This window comes from Mastigoproctus giganteus, unplaced genomic scaffold (assembly GCF_048544385.1).
Source record: "Mastigoproctus giganteus isolate SK-2022 unplaced genomic scaffold, ASM4854438v1 scaffold_62, whole genome shotgun sequence".
NCBI lineage: Eukaryota > Metazoa > Arthropoda > Arachnida > Uropygi > Thelyphonidae > Mastigoproctus > Mastigoproctus giganteus.
This window is the reverse complement of record NW_028328339.1, coordinates 59177-82390: the sequence shown is the minus strand read 5'-3', so window position 1 is coordinate 82390 and position 23214 is coordinate 59177. Positions and strand designations below refer to the sequence as shown.

The 23214-nt window shown below is 39.0% G+C and overlaps 1 protein-coding gene across 1 annotated transcript; it reads right to left on the bottom strand.

Moving 5' to 3' along the window:
- Nucleotides 1–282: 282 nt before the first annotated feature.
- Nucleotides 283–11408, bottom strand: LOC150074733 (uncharacterized; the record flags this gene model as incomplete). Its single annotated transcript, XM_090389486.1, has 3 exons — nucleotides 11099–11408; nucleotides 7091–7163; nucleotides 283–420 (listed from the first exon to the last, which is right to left on the bottom strand). Coding segments are annotated over exons 1-3 (388 nt in total), but the record flags the coding sequence as incomplete, so codon positions are not given.
- Between the last annotated feature and the right edge of the window lie 11806 nt (nucleotides 11409–23214).

The following is a 23214-nucleotide window of genomic DNA, read 5'->3' as shown; positions in this document are numbered from 1 at the left end:
TCGTACTGAACTGAGGCCGTACCTGTTCCGTCACTATGTATGTTGCTCCGATAGTGTGGTTACTCCTATGTGTTGTGGGATGCCTCCACTCCTGGTGAGGAGTGATCATAATATTTTAACTCATGAGCATGATATAGTCATGCGCACACACACCCCTCTCAATCACTTTTTTTTATCTTGTGGGGAACGAGAAAAATAGGAGACTTTCGTTGTTGGCATAATTAAAATTAAAACAATACATCAATAGGTATATTTAAAATATTAGTATCCAAATGTACTTGCCATATAAATAGCAATAAGTGCGGCCGCAACATCCAGTGCAACATCGCCTTCCTGGAGAACATTCTTCACCTGGAGTACATGACTGGGGGATGTCCGTGGGAATACAGGATTCTGTGCAGTTATTTGGTGGACATACTTCTGCAATGACGCAAATGATAAATTATTATATTAAAACGTATGCCACATTTCACACAATTAGGTAAACGAGTTGTTAAAATCCTCTGCTTTAAAACAACTTGTTATAAAATTTAATTTCTTATGACCATGTTTTACTAATATGAAATTATAATTGAATTTCTTCTAAACATAAACTGGGCACGATGACCTTACATAGCTGATAATCTTCCCCAGACCTATGAGGAATCAGTAATTTATTGCCAACAAGAACAAACCCGGGTCAATTTTGAAAACGAAGTTCCCGTTTAACTGCTGTTTGCGTCAGATTTACGGGTGATTTCAGACTCCATTGGGGAGCACTTTAAAACTACGCACCCAAAAACTTAGAAAACATGAAAGCGAAGAAGGTACAGCATTGAAAACAAACATTTTCAGCACTCATGTGAAAATTCTTATACGATTCTTAAGTCTGCGCGTGTAACAGTGGTATCGTCCCAGTCCTCCCCACACCCGGTGGAAAAGGCCCTAGTTCGAATCCCGTCAATGATGCGTGGGACTTGGATGGCGGTTTTTTTTCACTCCGTGACTGAGTTAGTCAGTCTGAAACGTAGATAGTAAGGTTCTACCACGCTGGAAACTCTGGTTTTTTTCGAACAAAACAGGAAAATCTATCAAAAAATCTATCAAAGAACGCATATAATTTGCATTCACAATTCACACGGATGGTTGAAATAACTGCCCAGGTGACCCTAATTTAATAGTTATACGACCTAATAAAGATGAAATTAATGACCGCATATTATAGAAGCCCTCCTACGCCCCTGACAGATGACTTTTTACCATGTGGTATAAGTATAAATTATTGGTACCCTATACAAATTCTTATGTACCTTTCAGCGTAAATATATGTCGAATGGGAAATTTATTCGAAATCACTCAACGAATCGGCCGGTCCGTTAGAGAAAATGTCACGTGTCCGACTAAACTATATAAAGCAGATCGCCAGATACCGAGGATAAGTTGCATATCTGTGTGTGGGCGCGGTGCAATTCAGCTAGAAAATAATAGCAAAGAAACATCCAATGCCAGTCCTGTGGCTGTTACATCATGACGACGTGAGAGGTCGACCGAATGGATATAGATCCGTACAGCCTCAAAAATGATCCACGATCGGCAAATAAGAGCTTAGTACAACAGTGGTGATCAAGGCAGTATGCCAGAACAGTGAGTTGATCCCTTCACGAACCTAATATAGCAGCAAGAAACCTCACCAAGTTCCATTCTGGTCAGTTGAAAACAGATAGCCATGGAAGTATGCAAACAAGCAAAGAAACAAACACATTTTGTTGTTACGCGTTTACTGAGCTGGCGCATAACTACAGTGTATTTTGCTTTCAAAATGCCATTTATAGCAGAATAAGAGTGGACTACTTGTTTGCTAGGCAAAAAGCCTATTTATTCAACCGCCACAGCGTGCTCCCACATGCGCTCAAGCGCTGAGGACCCACCTAACGAAGATAAAGCTACAACCACTGACATGGAGATAAAACGAAAGACCCTTCCGCCGAGGCCGCACCTGGTCATTTTTACACAGACATCCGCAGACAAGCACAGTATTAGCGAACAAGTTAAAAACCTGGTAGTGACAAACCTGACCGAAGACTTCAAGGATACAAAAATAAAGTCAGTGCGAAAAACCCGAAACATTGGCGTCATAATCGAAACGCAGACTAAGGAGGACGCCAATAGAATACTCCAAAACCAGAGGATTCAGACACTAGGCCTCGAAGCCTTGCCTCCCAAAAGGAAAGGGTCAAGCATAGTAATCTTTGTTACTGACAAGGATCTCACCCCGACTGCGCTTCAAGAGTAATTATATTGAAGACACCTTCAAGACGACCACCCACAAGAGGAACCAACTGCATGATCACGCCCAAATACCAAACCAAGGCCAGGATAACAAATGCCGTAAACTGGGTGGTGGAGCTCTCACCGGCCGCATGGAGTACAATCAACCAAAGCAATAGTTTTTATAAATTGGGGTAGTCATCGCTACAAGGAGCACGTCGCTGTCCCAAGTGTTTCAGATGTTGCCGTTTTGGGCACACTACTCACACATGCGCACAGACACAACCCACCTGTGGCCACTGTGCGGAGCGGGGGCATAACTTTAGAGACTGCCCAAAAAAGAGGACCCACCTACCTGTGCAAACTGAAAATCGCAAAAGCTGACGATTGACCATTCACTCAGATTCAAAATGTCCCATATTGCAAAACAAAGAGCGCACACCAACTGAGAATTGATTATGGCCACACGCCTTAAACTATTTAATCACAACAAAGTAAACTTCGCACAGCTTAACGCCCAACGATCAAAAGTAGTAGCAGCACAACTCACAAAAAAGGTAAACGAAGAAAATCTCGACATTCTCCTCATTCAGGTGCCCTATGCACATCGTAAAGAAGAACCCCCCCCTGGTATACAAAATAGTACAGGTCAACAGAGAAGCTCCCTGGACCTGTGTGCAGCCGGACATTATCGTAACTAAAATTCCTAACTACTGCACTTCATGTGCCCATATTAGAGAAAATCTTTATTGCAACTAAATGAAACAATGTACATATATAGATTTAAGTGAAGTTGCAATTGTCCCGTCACGGCCAACGGCTCACATCAGAATAGATAATGCACACTGTAAAATTAAAAACGTAAAATGTAAACATGTCATTACACTTCTCTCACATTACGCAGTATTAACTATATTTACAAGTTACATCGTATATTTACAATAAAATTTACAATAAAAATATCTTATTTACCATTTTATTATTTAAAAATTTTATTTACAATAAAAATATCTAATATACATGAATGGCATTTCTCTGTCAAACGAATTTTGTCGTGGCACAGGAGAGCTTGGCAGATGGTGTGGAGGGCCCACGAACTTCTTATTCGATTCAGATTATCACGTCTCTGGGCGAATTTTATTTGGTCTCGCTGTACAGCCACCCTGGGGAAAAGATCTTGCCAGTCAACCTGCACAACCTTCTTATCGACCTCCCCAATGCCAGGATCGTCGTGGGAGCGTATGTGAACTGTCGGTCCCCAGTGTGGTTTAGCGAAATCTCGGTAGATGTGGCATTTCAAACGGGAAACGCCTAGTAGATTATCTGGAAAACAGTCCATTTACAATCTTAAACCAGCCGAACAACCCTTCTACTTTCTCCAGTACGATGTGAGAATTCACTGTTGATATCACTGTAGCGACCAGATCTCTGGCTGAGCATCTCACTTCATGGATGAAGTGAGATGCTCAGGGAAAACTGGACCAAGTCGGACCACAAGGTCATCACGTTCGAACTTCATCATAACTAGGCAGCAAATGGCAAGACAAACCCAACACAGATTTGCAATAGAGAAGGCAGATTGGTCACTGTTCCAGATGCTTCTGGATAGTACAGCTCAAATCCTTCAAATGGAAGGACTAGACCCTGACCAACACCAGACAGCAGTTGTAGACCTAATTACTGCGCCCGCTGACAACTCCATCAAGAGAAAAAAGCCGACCCCAGGAGCTGTCCCCTGGTGGTGCCCAGAGCTACAGCAAATTAGACATGAACTAAACAGGAGAAAACTGTTCCGGCGAGCACGAAGATCCTGGCCAGCCGCGGAAGTGGACGAACTAAGACAAGCACTATCGAGAGACAAGAAATCAATATACAGCCCTGATCCGACAGCGAAAGCAACGCTCCTGGGAGCACTTTGTCTCCACAACCGGAAATGATTTCCCCCAGGGGGGGATCTATAGAGTAACAACAAAAACTCCCCAGGGGAGAAGCTATCCCTGCAAATAAAACGCCACAGGGAAACCACACCAAAACGTGGTAGGATTCTATAAATGATGTCTTGAACACCATGTTCCCGGAGCATCTTACCCCCTCCACCTCGGAGCAGATAACACTATGCCATGATAATGATGCCTACAACGCCACCCTCGCAGAAGATCCTCTCACCAAAATCGAACTGGACATCGCCGCCATGAAACTAAGAAATAAAAAATCGCCAGGGCTGTAGTTCTTCGGTAAGTGCTCACTTGTAGCACAATGGAAGCACAACCACAACCTCGTAATGTGGCTTGCCTCAACCGCAAATGTAAGATAACTATGTTGCTTCTAGGGAACTAGTTTCTCTCTTCTTCGAGCCTTCGAGCACATAACTCTCAGGAGCAGGTTTACCCGCAGTCACAAGCACAATGCAGGCTTTGTAAAGAAAACGATGACTACGCCACTGACAACCAGGAACAGCCGTTTACTCAGGAAGAGCTTCAGAGCGCTGCTGCGCAGATAAAAACTAGGAAATGCCCGGGCAAGGATATGCTTGAACCGGAAATCATTAAGCGTGTTGTGGATTTAACACCAGGACTCCTACTTCGACTCTATAACTGTTGTCTGAAACAGGGGTACTTCCACAAGGACTGGAAAATTGCCAATACTAAATTAATCCTAAAAAATCCTAACAGAAACCCAACTCTTCCGACCTCCTATCGGCCCATTGCTTTGCTGTCGGTCTTGAGCAAGATCTATGAAAGACTTTTATACAAGCGGATTCAACAGTACTACTCCACAGCAAACCTCGAGGCAGCAAACCAATATGGCTTCAGGCCGGGACTGTCAACAATCGAAGCCATCAGGAACCTTATAAATACTGTCAATGCATGCCAAAGTAAATACTTTCTGGTGATCGCTGTGGATTTTGCTGTAGATTTTGGTGTTAGCTGTAGTTCTTCGGTAAGTGCTCACTTGTAGCATAATGGAAGCACAACCACAACCTCGTAATGTGGCTTGCCTCAACCGCAAATGTAAGATAACTATGTTGCTTCTAGGGAACTAGTTTCTCTCTTCTTCGAGCCTCCGTAGCCAGGAGCAGCAGTGCGTAGCACACGCTTCTTGATTAGACCGGGGTTCGAGCCCGTGACCACCAAATACGGATGATGCGGAAAGGTCAGGGAATGACCACCGCATATCCCCGGAGCAATATGGCCTTAGTTGCTAATGCTCCTAAAAACCAAAAAAAACATCTCTCTTCTTCGGTGACATCTTCAAAACGAAGTTCCGAGGGTTTCATAGTCATTTTCTCTATTATCGAGCTTGATCCAAACATTTTACTGAGCAGTATTATAGCGCACAATATTTAATCCACGAATAAATTAATAGAAGTCTTTATTCTTGATTTTTAAGGAGTCCTAATGTGCTGTAATGTAATAACTAAATCGTATGTATAGCTTAGCTTAATTTTCAGCACTCACCTCATAGTAATCCGCTTAGCTGGTGGAGAGATTTACCACATACATAGTGGTTATAGGATTCTAATGACTTACAGGGATTATGGGTTTAGTTGTGGGCCACAAAAATTTTAAGAAAGGAAAGTGCACCTTCCATTCTATGGTTGCCTAATTAAATTAAGTTAAATGAAGAAATTAAAGAAAAATAGAAGCTAATAGTCGCGCACGAGCGACTTTCGAGATTCCTCGTCGTCAGTTAGCTATAGTGGGGGGAAAAAAGAGAGCGCGCTTGTGTTATATACGGGTTGGGTTCCCGAAATGCATTTCAGTGCACGTGGAAACTTAATGCGTGCTAAATTCCAAATGGGGGAGAAATTGGCGGGAATCTTTTTGTTTAATACGTTGAGTGATGTATGGCGCTTAAACCATTCGATGACGAGGGCTTCGTTTTCAAGGATTTTGTAGCTAGAATTTAATTTAATTACTGTGATGGCTGAATCGATGAGTGGGTTGTGATTTTGAGATTGGACGTGTTGTGTTAGTTCTGTACTTGCTGAATTAGTTTTGAAGCTATTAAAGTGGTAGTATGCACAAAAATTTCCAACACGCGTGCATACTACCACTTTAATAGCTTATGGTGGTTATGTCTTCTATTAAAGTGGTAGTATGCACAAAAATTTCCAACACGCGTGCATACTACCACTTTAATAGCTTCAAAACTAATTCAGCAAGTACAGAACTAACACAACACGTCCAATCTCAAAATCACAACCCACTCATCGATTCAGCCATCACAGTAATTAAATTAAATTCTAGCTACAAAATCCTTGAAAACGAAGCCCTCGTTATCGAATGGTTCAAGCGCCATACATCACTCAACGTGTTAAACAAAAAGATTCCCGCCAATTTCTCCCCCATTTGGAATTTAGCACGCATTAAGTTTCCATGTGCACTGAAATGCATTTCGGGAACCCAACCCGTATATAACACAAGCGCGCTCTCTTCCCCCCCCCCCCCCACTATAGCTAACTGAAGACGAGGAATCTCGAAAGTCGCTCGTGCGCGACTATTAGCTTCTATTTTTCTTTAATTTCTTCATTTAACTTAATTTAATTAGGCAACCATAGAATGGAAGGTGCACTTTCCTTTCTTAAAATTTTTGTGGCCCACAACTTAGTTCTAAACCCATAATCCCTGTAAGTCATTAGAATCCTATAACCACTATGTATGTGGTAAATCTCTCCACCAGCTAAGCGGATTACTATGAGGTGAGTGCTGAAAATTAAGCTAAGCTATACATACGATTTAGAAGTCTTTATTTAAATGTTTATTTTAGTAATAATGTGTGAATAGATTAAATTTCAACACTGAATTCTTAATCGACATCAGACAAAATGAAAATCACTTACCATTTCCCAATGCCACATTAATGGTAGTAACACAGAAGATAACCATCGCACAAATTACGTTCTTCATGATTATCTGAAACAATAACACGTTAGGATAATCAAGTTCTTAATTCCTTATTAATTTAGGAAAAAAAATTTTAATTATACAATATTTGAAAGCAGTATCGCAAGGAGTAGACTCCTTGCGATATTGCTGTCAGAGGAGCCAAGGGGCGAACTACATTCTGTCACGTAGGACACATAAAAGTCGTATATGAAAATTTTAGCACAGCATTAAAAATAGATGGTACATCCAAAACCCTCAACCACAAGAATTCAGAAATTCAGAGTCAAAACCTACTGTCGTAGAGTGGTCAAGGACGTTTCTAGAAAAGAAACTACATTCAGCTAATTCTGCCACTCAAAATCGCCTAATAATGAATAAATTAATGGAAAATTAGGCTATTGGCCAAAGCAACGCTAAAAACATCATTAAGAGGTAGCTAAAGCCGTTTGTTTACGTAACGTTGAGCAAACTAAATTTATGACTTAGGGCACTGACCTCATATTGTGAAGAGAGATAATAAGATAGTTAGCTAAAAAGGGAGACGGAGGTAGGAATACACGGAAATTATAGACACGTTAAATTTTCCCATGAAAAGAACTAACCATCAGCACAGGCAGTGCCCATTGATGATCTTGGTTACTATAAAAGTGACAGCTCTGTGCATTCTAAGAAAAGAACTTAAAAATGCGATTATCGTTTGAGAACTTCTTACACGCTGCTAAAGAGGGCCATCAGTTCTTCAATATGTAGCTAGAGATAACAGGATTCGAAACCGGAATCCAGTATGCAGTGGGAACAGGATAAGTTCTTGTTTATACTTCGGCATGACCACCGGATCGTGGAGTTTACAATAAATCAACCAAAATAAGTGAGAGCATACATGGGCTCGATATCTTCCTACGTTGTATTAGTATTTAAGAATAAACAAGGAGTTACCTTTTATTTCGGAAGGAACTCTTCTTGATCAACTTCCTTTATGTGAATTATAAAACAAAAATTGTCGTTAAATTAAGCTAAAAATAATTTAAAACTCATAACTTGTTCCATAATCAGTCCACGAGCAATCCAACATTCCCAGGATCGGCTCGACACACTCCAACCCAACCCCAGGAATATCAAACTCCCTGTAACCTCTAGTACCGGAAAACATTTTGTCAAAATCGCGAATCTAAATAGAAGTAAAATATTCTTAAGAGCGATAAAATTTACATTAAAATACACTACAATTTCCTCCCCTTAAGCTGACCAAAACTTTTCGACAAGCGTCGTGATCACAGGGCGGAATTAAAACTGACGAGATTAGTACGTACGGGAATTTATAAAAGGAGAGTTGATAAAGAAGAGTTCCTTCCGACGGAATAAAAGGTAACTCCTTGTTTATTGTTAAATAAATCAATCAATACAAATTTTAATCGTATTTAGTAGTCTCTAAATACATATAACGCCCCTGACCATTCGGCTACGTCAGGCCTTCAAAAAAACGTTTGTCTCCAAGAGCGAAGCAACGTCGGTCTCTGTATTTTAGTAGCAAAAGTTGTGGTACTCTCGTTCCTCCACGTTGGGAACGAGAGTAGCCTTGTGCAGGCGAATTTTTTACTGATCCTGGAATAGAGAAGTTTTTTTCTGTTTTATTAGCTTAAATTGGCATATTAACGTATTTTCTAGTGTAGCTTTATATTCCTAGTTGCGATACTTAGTTTAAAGTTTAACTTAGATGGAGATTTTCTAGGTATTACTAAGTATCTCTGGGTAAGGGTATCAGATCCACGTGTTACAAGTTTCGTAGCTCAGCTGAAGTTTTTTAGCCATATTTAGCCGCTTTATTGACCAATTGTTATATTAAATTATTTTCTATAGACCTGGTCAGGATCTTTGGTTTATTCTGAAGTGAGACTGCGAGATTTGGAAGTTAATTAATACTTGAGTGTCCGTAGATTTACCGTTCGTAACTTGCCGCCCTTGTTATACGATATATCCAGAACTAGACAGCGTAAGTTAAGTATAGTATATCATATAACATTTTCAATCAATCAGTAAAATCTATTAATCTTGTTAAGCTTCATTGTCAATTAAATTGTACTTTTTAACTAAATACATATAACGACTTAGATTACAAACGTAACATAATTAATTAGCATTAGTTTTATAATTAATTAGCATTAATTAGGCATATGATGCAAGAAAGCAAGCTTATGCAGCATCAGCCAAAAAAAAAAAAAAAAAAATTTCCACTTCACCCCTCCGTTCGTTCGAAATACCTGTCCAGCTGAGCCTTCAACTTATTTAGGCTATCAACTTCCACGACAAGGGATGGAAGTCTGTTCCACCAATCAACCACCCGCTGGCTAAAGGCAAATTTCCACACATCTATCCAACATCTGTCTTTCCTCAATCTGAATTTATGCCCTCTCAGGTGATTATTCTGGGCAAGAGGAAGAATCCCATTGGCATTGAGCATGCTCTAATCATTCAAGGCTTTATACACCTCTATCAGATCACCTCGCCGGTGCCTAGTCTCCAGACACTAATTTGCAGAACTTAAGCCTTTCTTCGTAAGAGCAACCCTTTGTTCCATTCACTAATCTTGTTGCCCTTCTCTGTACTCGTTCCATCAGCTCTACATCCTTCTTGAAATGAAGCCTCCAGACCTGTATACAGTACTCGAGGTGTGGCCTAACCAAATTCGGGACTTCATCAGGTCGGAATTTTTCGGGTTTTTGCCTGGTGATATCGTAGTCATGAAAAGGCATAAAAATATAAAATTTCAGTAAATATCTCTAATTAGTGCGAACTGCTCTTGCATTTTGCAGCTGTGAGGTTGGTCAGATACTTCTATGAACTGATGACCAGTTTAATTTCACTTTAGAACATCTTTGGGCAAAGGAGATATGAAAATGCCCAGTGTGGGTTCAGCTGTAAAAATGTGTGCTTCATTAAATCTCTGCTGATTTCTCTCATAAACAGCGACTCGCTGACCCGCACAAGCGATGCATTCAATTCAACACACCCAAGATTTCTGCTGCCATTTGCCATCAGATCATGACAAATTATTCTGGTGGCAAAAACGAAACTCGGCGATCTTTATTATTACTTGCGAATTTCTTCACAGTACATCATTAAAATCAAAATGTCATGTAAACTAATAAATATTGCACATACCTCGTTATAATTATTCCTTAATAAGAACACATTTGTGTTACCGTATAATGCGCAAGTACTTTTACTGGAAACCACATTCATTGATAACATCTGATACGGCAGCGTCTTTAAAATCGGCGTTACAGAATATGACATTTGCAGCGATTCTTTGTCTTGTTTAAAATTGACAAATTAAAATGTTCTTTACTAATATTTTGACCACTGGCTACTAAATGTTTACCGATGTTGTTAATGTTTAATATCCACTGAAATGTTTGTCCGAAACTGACCATCCGCTACGTATACTTATCTAAAATCCGAAAAAAAAATTAAACTCCAGCACTTCTCAGGCCCCGAATTTTAAAGAGTTGTGTGTGTATATGTATTAAAAATTCCTTTCTAAATTTTTTCAATAATATATTTTTTAAAAGCCTAGAGCATGTTTTAACGGATAATGAGGTCAATTTATAAATTCAAAATACGACTTTTTCCGAAAATTTCAGAACTAAAACAATTTCTAATATGAAATTAATTTTATTTGTAGGTCTTTTTAATTAATTTCATCTGTCATCCGCGATTCAAATTTCATTTATCCATTCTGTAGACGATTTTTTAATCAAAAGTGACAAAGCATTCAGCATAAATCTTTTTTTTTTTTTTTTTTAATCTAGAAAACTTAACAAAATTTCACTGACTAAATTTGAGACTAAAAATAAAATAAACTTGCATCAATAGAAGAAATATCACATTTCTTCTACTGATGACTGTTAAAGCAGTCTATTGTAGTTAATTATATCGGAATCGTATATAAAAAGTTTTCTTACCGTTGATATGTAATTTTCGAGGAAGAAACTGACCTCTGGTAGGCAGTGAATTTTACTGGAAAGTACTCTGCTGGAAGATGTCTGCTTTTCAGTGGGCTTAATGCCCTTAAATATACCGATAAGGAAATGATCCTGCGCACAACTGGTGTGGCCTGTACACGAAAGTGAACGTTTCATAATACAGTCATGCGTCCACGTATACTTTAAACAGGAACTGGGATTTCTAAACAAAGTTAAACAGCAAGACAATGGCCATCGATAGGTGTAGAGACCGCTTTCCAAATTGCACTAAAATAGCGATTTAGTAAAAGCAGTTCATTTCAAACGAAAGTGAACGTTTCATAATACAGCTTCCTCTACGTCATGCGTCCACGTATACTTTAAACAGGAACTGGGATTTCCAAACAAAGTTAAACAGCGAGACAATGGCCATCAACAGGTGTAGACTGCTTTCCAAATTGCACTAAAATATAGATTTAGTACATAGTTTATTTCTGGGGTATAGAATGTGCAAAATAGGATAGCTTTCAGGGGGAGAGGCGGGGGGGAATTCAGGAAACAGTATTCTCTACGTTCAACGGCGAATGTTTGTTGAGATGTTTTTGACAAAAACTAGTAATGTTTCCTGATTTTCATTTTGCTATCTTAATTATTCCGACAAAGTTGTTTATGCAGTTGCAGCGTTCTTATATATCATTTTGCTTATTTAAATTAATAATTAGGAAACATTAATCTAAATGAACAACTATACTTTCAAATATTAATTAAAACCATTCATAAGAAACCAAAAGACATTGAGAACTGAAAACCAGAGAATCGAACCTTCGATGCTAAATGTCAGAACTGTTGATATTAAAAAATGACATCGAAAATATTAATAATTAAAACTTGGAGAGGCGCTGGGGACGCACAACTTTAATTTTCCGGAGTTTTAATAATATTACGACGGGTTATTCCGTTTCAAGACCCAGGCGTCCGATGTAGCAAATAGACACGACATTGGTGATTGCTGTTTCAGATAGGCATACAGACAGCTTCGAATGTCAACTGTTAATTATGATATGGAAAACATCACAAATTGTAGGATGCCTCCCACAATGTGTTTATGAATCTCCCCAATTCGGATGGTTTAGTTAACAGTTTTTCCCTAGTTAAAGCAGTGGATGAGATTAATACCTTCGAAATAGATGCATTCAAATTCTGCGAGGATAATTTTACAAGAAAATGGCCTTATGTAATAATACATATCGACCTATGGAATCTATTCAATGGCAGATGTCAGCTCCTATATTAATGTAACAATGTACTGCGTAAATTATTTTACATTTTGTCTCTCGTATATTCTTTTTATTTTACATCTAATTTCTCTTTTTTGTTCACGATGTGGTTGAACTCCTATACTTTGGACTTTGGCCTTCACCTTTTACTCATTGACTTTGGCCTTCCATTCATCTGTCATTTCTTGTAAAACCCTGGTCTTTCGGTAGTGAAGGGTCAAATTTCTAAATATTGTACCCACTATATAAACAGGCTGCACATATTTCTAAAAATAAATGATTCTAGTACTTTCAAAAAATACAAAAATTAAAAAGAACAATTAAATTATGATCCTGTATAGTTGGTTTCATTGACGCAGCACACTGATCGTGACAATAGCAAGTTGATTAAATTTGCGCAATTATAATTTGTGAATTAACATTGTCTTTCGCTATCTTGCCCACATTAATTTGATAACTGCTGGTGTGTATTACAACTACATTGCCAGATCCGTTTTCTTAATTAGTAATGAGTGCTGTAAATTAAATTATTATCCCGAAATAGTACAATCAGTCGACTTTCTTTAGGGCGACTACTATATTTATGACTTCGCTGCTGCTTTGAGAATAATTAATCGGGTACAGAATTAATGAAAAGGAAGGAAAATTATGTAAGAAAGTGGTAGTTGTGAAAGATATCCACCTGCATACGGGAAGTGACCTCGACGATAAAACCGTGCGGCCACGCGTTCTGAAGCTCCGCGTTAAATGCCAAAAATAATGTTCGTAACAGTGCATCATGAAAAATTAAATACCAGAAGACTCAGTTTAGTATTAGCGACCCAATGATGGAACTATCGTCCAACTCTCTATTACAGGTAAATTTTTATTGTCATTTTTTTGTTGCATATATTGCAGTCATCACAAAAGACATAACCACCTTAAGCCATTCCATGAGTAGAGCTGAACTGTGTATGTAGAAACCTCACGATGTCAAGGTTGCCACACAATAGTGCCGATTAAATCCCTCAATCACTGAGCGGGGTAAATTCCTTAGTGGGCTTCTCCCTAACATCGCCTGCAATTTGCAAAGAAATTCACAGAGTCTCACCTTAGCAAATCTTCTTAAAGTAACTACAATTGTCAGCTTAAACTGAAAAGTCAGTTGAAAGCAGGATATTCTACGTTCAATATAATGTAGTAAAATTTTTGGAATTTAAACATGCCAAGTCCTATTCAGAAGAATACCATATGCGCCGCAAAAAGCACATGTAGCCAGTGCCGCAAGTCTGCGTCGCTCACCGTGCAATGTGTCACCTGCTCACTTAGCTTAAGGGCTTGTTGTGTTTACAATCTTTCAAAATTATCAATAGCTAAGTGAAAATCTTACTTTTGCCAAGCTTGAAAAACACCTGTACATAAGAAAGTACTAGCAAATAAAAGGACAAAATCAAAAGGAAAGAAGACCCAACATAATAACTCTGTTAATATAGATGAAGCTAAGCCGTTATCGTGGCAATCTCACCAACGATGGGAACAGTGATGTCAGTCCTGCTGTCGTGTACATCTCAGAGAACTCTGTAGCTGTGAATGAAAACGAAACTCCATGTGAGGAGCCAACCAGCAGTGAAGATTCTATGTTTAGAGACGTACTAATTGGTCGGAAAACAGACAGACTGATGCTGGAGAAAACATCTAGGGGATTATTCTAATGAAAAAATTGCTGGCGAACATTGTGCACCTGCCATTTCTACACTAAACGCTGCAATGAATTTTGATACTGGGATACAATCTCCCGTAAATAAGAGTTATGTTGTTAATGCTAATGGCAATCTTACAACATACATTAAGCCAGTTGCCTCCATAAAGAAACTCCACAGATATCGATGTAGAGGATGGCATATTGCAGGGATGGCCAACGAGTCGATCACGACGAATTTTAAATATACAGTCATCCCTCGATTTGTGCACCTTGTGCAATGAAATTTTTGAGAGGGTAGATCGCGGCACATTTTGAAGGAAAAAAGTAGATCGCATCACAAATTAAGTTGGCCACTCCTGGCATATTGTATTGTAAATGCCAGCCAGCGTCATAATGAAACCCTGGCTGATGCTGGTCATAACAGTAAAAAGAGTATTGTAAACTTAAATCAATTTCAATATGACAGTTCCAAATAAACAACAGCTCGAGTGTAGATGTCCCAAGTGAAATATCCAACTCTGTTGTGGAAGCTTGCCTAGGAACCAACAAAAAATCTGAGCATCGACAAGCAGATGACCAAAAACTAGATTTAATTGTCAATGAAATAAGACATCTGCAACCACGAAATCAAGCCGAAACTGAGCATAGTTCAGAACGTGACACTGTGTTCAGCCTTTCTAAACTTTGAAGGTCTCCCGCTGGAGGAAACATGTTTCTTCCCTGAAAGTATTGGGCGTCCAACTTTCCTGATAAAACGTTTAGGGGCGCAAACTGAAGATCTCAGGGATGAAGTTTTCTCTATGCGTTAACAAAATAAAACCGTCAAGCATATGATAACAGACCTCTTTTACTTATCTAAGTCAAACTGTAAGATTGGAAGAAATCAATCTTACAAATCAATCTTAGGGTAAAGCTTAATGTAACATGTGATGAAACTAGGCAGGTTTGTAGTAATAGTATAAGTAGGTGGGGTGGCACAGCCACCTGTTGAAATACAACTCACGCGATACAGGGAGCATTACTGCGTAAGTAATGAATAACGGGGTTGAGGACTGAAGTAAGGGACCAGTTTAGACAAACGACTCGAATTTTGGGATGGTAGCGACAAGAATTAAGGAACGGCGTTAATTAAAATTATAGGATTTCTAGAAGGGTATCGAAGATAGTTTAAACGATAAGAGAAAGGAAGAGGGGAGAAATGAACGAGGACTGACGTTAAGGACCCAAGTGGCCCTACCCAAAAACAGCAATTTAAACCTTCCGTGGAAAAGGGGCGAAACTAGGCTATCTACTGTTCGGACTATAAAATGACGGGTTAGCAAATGAAGGAAGAGACTCTTTTAAAAGTTGTTAGGATTGGTGAAAAAGAGTGAAAGTTGGTAAGTGAGGGAGAACAAAATGATATAGCGTGCGAAAAAGGGATGAGTAGAAATAGTGCGAGGAGATAGAGTCGAAGTGAGTTTATCGGAAATGTAAGGGTGTAAGAAAAAGGGATGAACGTGTAAGGGGTAGTTAAAGGGAGTTCGTTAAAACAGTAAGAATGAAAGAAGAAGATAAACATAGACGACTAAGTCCACCGAGGAAGGCGATAATATCCTAGATATAGCACTGGAAACATAAAGTGGTAGCCCTGATATGCAGAAGGTAGCAGTCATAGAACGCAGTAAGAAATAGCCCTGGGAGCAGAAAGTAGCAGTCCTGAAAAGCAGAGTTTGTTTGTTTTGATTTTATTGGCGCATTAGCTACTAAGGCTATAATGCGCCAAGAACACCTGAAAAGCAGAGAGTAGCAGTCCTGGATGCAGTAAGAAATAGCTCTGGATAGCAGAAGATAGCAGCCCTGAATGAGGAAGAAGTAGAAGGCCCTTACGAAAACATCCCACCAGAATATAGAAGTAAGTGCCAAGTTAGAATAAGCACACTATAGATTGTTGGAAGGACTAAAGGGAGATAATAAGAAAATTAAAGAGGAAGGTCATATGATTAATATACCCTAAGATATATATGTAGATGAGTTGAGTATTGTTAAAAACATAGTAATGAATAGGGAAATAGAAGGAGATAGTCAAATTAAATATGAATGAACGGATGGAATGTAGCTATATTAGACGGGCTAAATCAAAGAGATAATTAAGGTGAAAAGTAGCAAATAAGATGATCCAAATGTATTATGGCGACTAAGACAGAAGGTTTTGTGTTTAGTGCAGGTATAAAACAGATAATTAGGGTAAATACTAGCATATAAGATGGTTCCAAATGGTAACTAAGTCAGAGAAGGTCTGTGTTTAGTGCAGCTTTAAAATAAATTGTATAAGAAAGTCGAATAAGGAATTGAGTGTGATTCCTAAATGGTTATACATTAGAGAAGCTATAATAACGTTGATTCATGGAAAGTGTTAAGTATCCTTGTTCTAACTAAATGATGTATAGGAATGCATGTAATATCAATTAATATAACTGAACAGTTCATTTAATGTACCATATATGTTGTGTTATCTTACCATATAATGTGCATAATTATCTTTAACTTCATTTCATGTATATATATATGTAATAAAGAATTGTATATAGACTTTAATGAAGTTGTAACTAGTCAATTTGAATACACAAGCCTAGTCCGAAGGAGGAATTTTACTTAATACAACAATTCTCAAGAATCTGACAGGAGAGAATATATGTATATACGAACCAGATTCTTCTGTGAGGTACCGGGTTTTTCCGTTAAGAAGCCCATGGGCTTGTATTTGGTTTTTGCATTTTTAAGGTTCTCATGTTGTCCCTAAATAGAAGCCCATGGGCTTCTTAACGGAAACAGGTTTATTTTAAAATAATATTTATTTGATTAATGAAAGGTTATTTTTATTTTAAATATTGCAACAATAGAACAGTATGAAATTAGAAATTATTCTTATTATCTTAAAAATATATAAACATATAAGAAAAATAATAATTGCAAGAAGAGAATTATTTATATTAGTAATTTTCATTCAGAACCTGTTGTATCAGAGCAATCCGAGTTAGTAGTGGAAGAATTGTTGTTTTCGTCTTCATCCAATTCCATTAATTTTTCATCACTTCCATCACTAGCAGCCAGATCATCAGATTCAATTTCAAGTCCATGATTGTTTTCAAGGATAATTCGCAATTTTTGATTTAATATATTGGTCGCTGGTACTTCTTGTCCATTTGCAGTAATGCCGCAACATTCAAATGCTCTTTGAATTGATTTTTATTGGTCTGCATTACAGGCAGAAATAACCATTTCAACAATCTTTTGGTAAGATGGTCTTTTTCTATATTTTTTTGGAGTAAATTCAGCAGTTTCTTCTCTTACCCAATTATCCCATTCCTTTCTCACAGCAGCTTTGAAACTGGAATTTATGGCAATATCTATGGGCTGCGGTAGTGCGTTGTCTTTCCTGGAATTATTACTACCTTTGAGCCATAATTTTTAAAAAGATATTTTAAAATTTCTTCTTTCTTATGAGTTCCATAAGAATCCCAAATAATTACTGATGGAGTGTTACTAAAATAAGATCCTCTCTTGCAGAAAACAGTATCCATCCAAGTCTTCAGTAGATTTATGTCCATTGATCCGCTTTTGTTTACAGCAACAACTGCTTTACCGCTGGGGATTGTTACTTTGGGAATTTTCTTTAAGCCACGAAAAATAATCATAGGTGGGAGTATGCGTCCATCCAATGATATTGTCAAACAGACAGTGTATCAATTTTTTCTGAACCCTGTATCCGCACTATCAACATTTTTGCTCCCAACAAAGTGAAGAGTGCAATCTCTTGCCATGTCAAAGTAACATGGAGTTTCATCCATATTAAAAACACGATCACTTGTCTTTCCTGCTGTAGCGTTATTTACTTGAATTAAGTATTGCTGTACTTCTTCCTGCGTTTCCTTTGGATCACGATTATCCAGTTGTCTATGATGAGTTATTCTACGTGATCTAATCCGATGTCTCCTGGTCCATCCAAATAAGAACTTGTTGCTTACTTTAAAAGCAGGTGGTATTTTAAGACCAAATTCTGGTGAGAAAATATAGTTTCGCAATGTGTTATAGGTAACTGATCGGTGGTTATTTCGTTCCTTTTTGAAAAATTCAAATAGTTTTTTTCTCAATTTCGGGATAAAACGCCTTCCTTCCTGCTCCCTCAAGACGTTTGTGTTTGTTTTTTAACCAGCTTCAATAATTCTGCTTCTTGTTGCAACCAACGGCGAAGATTTTTCCTGTCAATGCCTGTTTGTTGCGATATCGAATTTTGACTTTCCCCCGCTTTTAAACGTGTCACAAACTGTAGTTTTTCCTGGATAGTATACGATTTTCGTTTACTATACTTTTTATTTTCCATTTTCAGGACTAAATATTCTGACAACGAGTAAAGACGCGCAGTTCACATCTATTGCAATGACATCTCGGGCAAGCGCAGAGCGCCGATATACGGTACGTTACGAGAAAGCGCGTTATTACAGTATTTGTCCCCAATAAAAGCCCATCGGCTTCTATTTGGAAAACAAAATCCTAATATAGGCCCAGATGGGCCTATATTTGGGTGGGCCTCTTAACGGAAAAACCCGGTACACGAGTCAGATTTCGGAATGTGGGGTAAGGAAACGAGAATAGAGAAAAGGGGTTTAAACATACAGTAGGCACTATTACTAGTTGCAAAATTAGATAAAACAAAATAAAACCTCCAAAAAAAGAAAAAGAAATAAAAAAAAACACCCACAAAAACCACACATTTGAACAGAAGCGATTGGCTAATCCCAAACACCTCATCGAAATGGTTGAGACTAATGAACTGTCACAAAGAGAGAGAGCCTAGCATCACGTCGAAAATCAGAAAGAGCAAGTGGGCCTATCAAAAATTAATGATCGACTACACAATGCTCCTTCCAGAAAAGAACATCCTACTTCTATACATAATTGACTATGTCCTGATCACCTAGCACAACTCTCAGAGCATCTTAGTGGTCAGAACGAGTACTTAGGGTCTGACGTTACCACTGCAAACCAACCTTACTGAAGAAAATTAACATTTGAGATTAAACAAAGTAATTTTAGATGAACTAAATGACGTAGAAACACAGCTGCATGACTTAAAACAATTTGTTAGTGAAGATGGAATTTCAACAAGTCAACATTCACAGATGGAACCAATATTAAACCATTCTTACCCCAACAAACCTCAAGAGCACACTCTGGATAGTATGCCTGCTACCACTGAGTTTCCACTCCATGTGAACGAGGGAGAGAATGCAAATGAATGTGCTGAACTCAGGAAAAAACAACAACTGTCAACAACTCGCTCAACAAAATTTCTACTCCACTAGGCTGCCATGTCTGCAAATACGCGATTCACCAGTTTCCCCAGAAGTTACTGAAGCACCTTGTTCAAGAGGAATCATAGTCCCCATCCAGACCTCTGTAATTCCTAAAACATGCACAACTGATTCGACTTTGAGTATTCCACATTTACGGAGACAGTGGACGGAGTCTACAAAGGGGGCCATAACCCGAAAATTTCTTCCAGAAGTGCAAAGAGTTTATCCCAAATGCCCGACATGATTCTCCCCAGGCCTGCAAACCACCTTCCTTCTCACAGGGCATGATTCCATTCGTTCAAAACTGACTTATTTCCATATAACAGACAACCCTCTGTGTAACTGTGGATCCCAGGAAACTTGGGACCACCTTATGTACCACTGCCCGCTTTACGAAGACCTTCGGACGCATTCTCATTACAGAGATTCATTACCTTCCTCAGGATCAAGAAAACCATATTCTGGAACACGAGCAACACTACCGCGCCTTTTCCAAGTTTGCCCAAGATCTTTTTGCCAGGCAACGAACTTTACCTCAACAGTAAATCTCCGCAGGAATAGTGCCATAGAACTCCTTCCTTGATTCGTCCCAGGAGTGACACAGCCACCAGCACAGACTTCCTAGCCACGCTCTTTTGAGTGGTTCTTTGCCTCACACTCACCGGGCAGGGAGGAGAGGAGACTCCTGGTCTCCCCCTCGCCGCCCCTCTTTTTCCTCTGGTGGGGCATGGGCCTGCTCCACTGATTTGGGCGTCATCTTCTCTATGGACCCCCTTATCTCTGTCTTTTCCCCCCAGCTTTCAGTCTCCCCACCCCTCTCTCTAACTTATAATTACTAGTGTCCGAATCATCTCTAAATTTCTTGAGCCCTACACCCGAAAACTTAACATCAATTCGTATAAATAGTACTCCTTTTGGCTGACCCCTATTTATAACGTTTTTTTTTATCTTATTTTATTTATTTATTTTTTTTTAGGTCCTAGCCACTGAAATCTCAGGAAATTAGGTGGCAGGACCTGCCAGAGTACTTCTCTAAAAATACTGGTGTACCTGGTCTGCCTCCACGAGGCGGAGTGTGGACAACGTTGGATCCCATTAGGGGCCCAGCGGCAAATTACCCGAGGAACAACGGTACACGACACTACACATGTACGAAATCCATACACTTTTAAACCTCTGGCATCGACAGTGTTATGTTTCACACTCACAATGTACGCGGAGATGGGGGAACCCCTGGTGCCTTTTGACAACAAACACTCTACACTCTCTCTGTTTGGTTTACCTCCCCCCCCCCGACCATTCCGATGTTACACAGATTGAACTCCAGACCTGGTTAGTCACAAGCCTAGTACTCAACGCACTGTTGTAGGTGGAGGTTTCAGTATGCCAGTCCCAAGACATAGAAGCTCTGCAAGACTTAACATTTGATTTCTCTAGACCTCAGGAGACATATTACACCACCAACGAGAGCAGGTCAAGCTTTAGACCTAGTATTCCACAACTTTCCCAATTGTAATAACCTACCCAGCTCTTTCTCGTTCTCATCTATCACCTGTACCTTCTCCATACCAACGTTATCAGGAATGCAAATTACTATTCGGATACTCACTCTGATCTGATTTTTCTTCAAAATTCCTGAAACCTGAAATAGTTATCAACCATCTCTCCGCCATTGATTGGGATAATTTATCTTCACTATCTTTCGAAGAGGCAATCCAGACCTTAGCTGAGCAGTTCAGACATATCGCCATGATCGGAGCATCTAAACAAGTCAGAATTACTGGGAGAACCCAGCGATGGTTCCAACCGGACATGAAAACTGCCTTTAGACGTAAGCAAAGGGCATATAGAAATGGGTAAAATAGAGAAGCAAGTACTGACCACGAAACATTTAAAAGAGAGAGAGAGCTCGTTTCCTTCGCTTCAAGAGAGGAGCACATCAACAGTATATATTATCCCAAATTACCGAATCCCAGAGAATTTTCTCGAATTGCACCAACCATCTTAACATGTATGAAAAGCTATTTGAAGAGTGGACTCATATCTTTCGATCATCAAGATGCTACCACTGAAATTTCAACCCTACCTAGTGTAAACCAGAAAACTCTTTCTGCCATGGATGATGTGATTATCTCTAAGCAGCAGCTCATTGACTTGATAAATGGCCTGCTCAACAAAGCTACTTAGGGCCCTGATGGTATACCACTGTTTATAGTTAAGTTGTGCTCTGTGTACATTGTGGATCTTTTCCTAAATATCTTCCAGAACATTCTAAAGACAGGCACCATACCTGAAATCTGGAAATCTTATTATGTCAAACCAGTTTCTAAAATGGGAAACCCCAAGACTCCTAAGGACTTCCGTCCAATCTCCATAGGAGGCACATTATTAAAGATATTTGAAAAACTCATACACCCAGTGATTATTCAACACTGTTTTTCTAACCGACCACCCTACCTCCACACAGGTACACGACCTCTAATCTCCTCGATACTCTCTTTAGAGCACAAAATTCCCTGAATGACAGAGCTCAACTGGACATAATCTTCTTTGATTATCAAATCTGCTTTCGATAATGCCTCTATTCCTACTCTTATAGGCATCTTAATAGAATATCGCAAAGTATCTAACCAATAACTCACTGGAAAACCACATATGCAACGATGGGTGTACCCCAAGGTGGGGTGATGTCGACAACTCTCTTTGCAATCCTACTTGAACCATTCCTCGCAAAAAATCCAAATTTTAACACCTTCGCTGATGATCTAAAATTCTTTAATCAATTCAAAAGATCCCAAACAGATACAAGAAATTAATAATGAAACCTCCAAGCAAATTCAACAGTTAATTGACTTCTTACTGCGAGCTGGACTCCAATTACACAATGTCAAATCAGCCCACATGACAATCACAAATAGGAAGGTCAAGAATGACATCCGTGTTACAGTTAATGGTGATACAATCCCCAAAATTTCATCTCATACTGACCTGGGGCTAACGTGGGATTAAGACTTAAATTTCAAGGAACACTTCCTAAAGGCAAAGAAGACCTATGCTGCTTTCTGGGCTATCTGCCAGGAGCTCGCAAGCTGTCAACATCACACTGATCGGATAATTAACTGATGTCTCACACCTGCACCACTATAGGCCTCAGAAATCTGGTCCTTTTGTATCAACTCTCAATGTAAAAAATTTGTGACAATGGTATATTGGATTCTGTGGTGGCTGAACCGTCTGAGAGGGAACCCGTTCACCATCTCGAAATCCATTCTCCTACTCAACCTACGCATGACCTCCTGGAAGCTCACTATCCTCAAAATAAATCTGTCAGCACTGACCAAGCTGCTAACTCGCCAGATTGATGCCCCATCGATAGAAGATATCATCGCACTCACAGGACCAAGAAATAGAAGCCATCCCCACTTAGGATGAAATAGAAGCCATCCCCACTTAGTGGGGAAGCCATCCCCACTTAGCTATCTAACCTGGACTCCCTAAAAGGAATGTTCCCATGTAATGCCAGTGAACACTTCAACACTTTCTCCATTGATCCGGTAAAGTTTGAAGTCAATAAATCATACAAAACGCAAATTATGGACCAAAAAAGTGCACTAAATCACCAGGACTGCTGTGAAAACTGAGCCGAGTTTTTTTTTTTTTTTTTTTTTTTTTTTTTATCGAAATGTGTATAATATAAACAATTAAATGCAATAATATAATAAAAAATAAATAAATCTGTTATGATAATTGCTGAAGAAAGGAAATAAGTCAATCTATATATTTATCTCTTCAATTATTTAAAAGTGAATACAATTAAGTAAA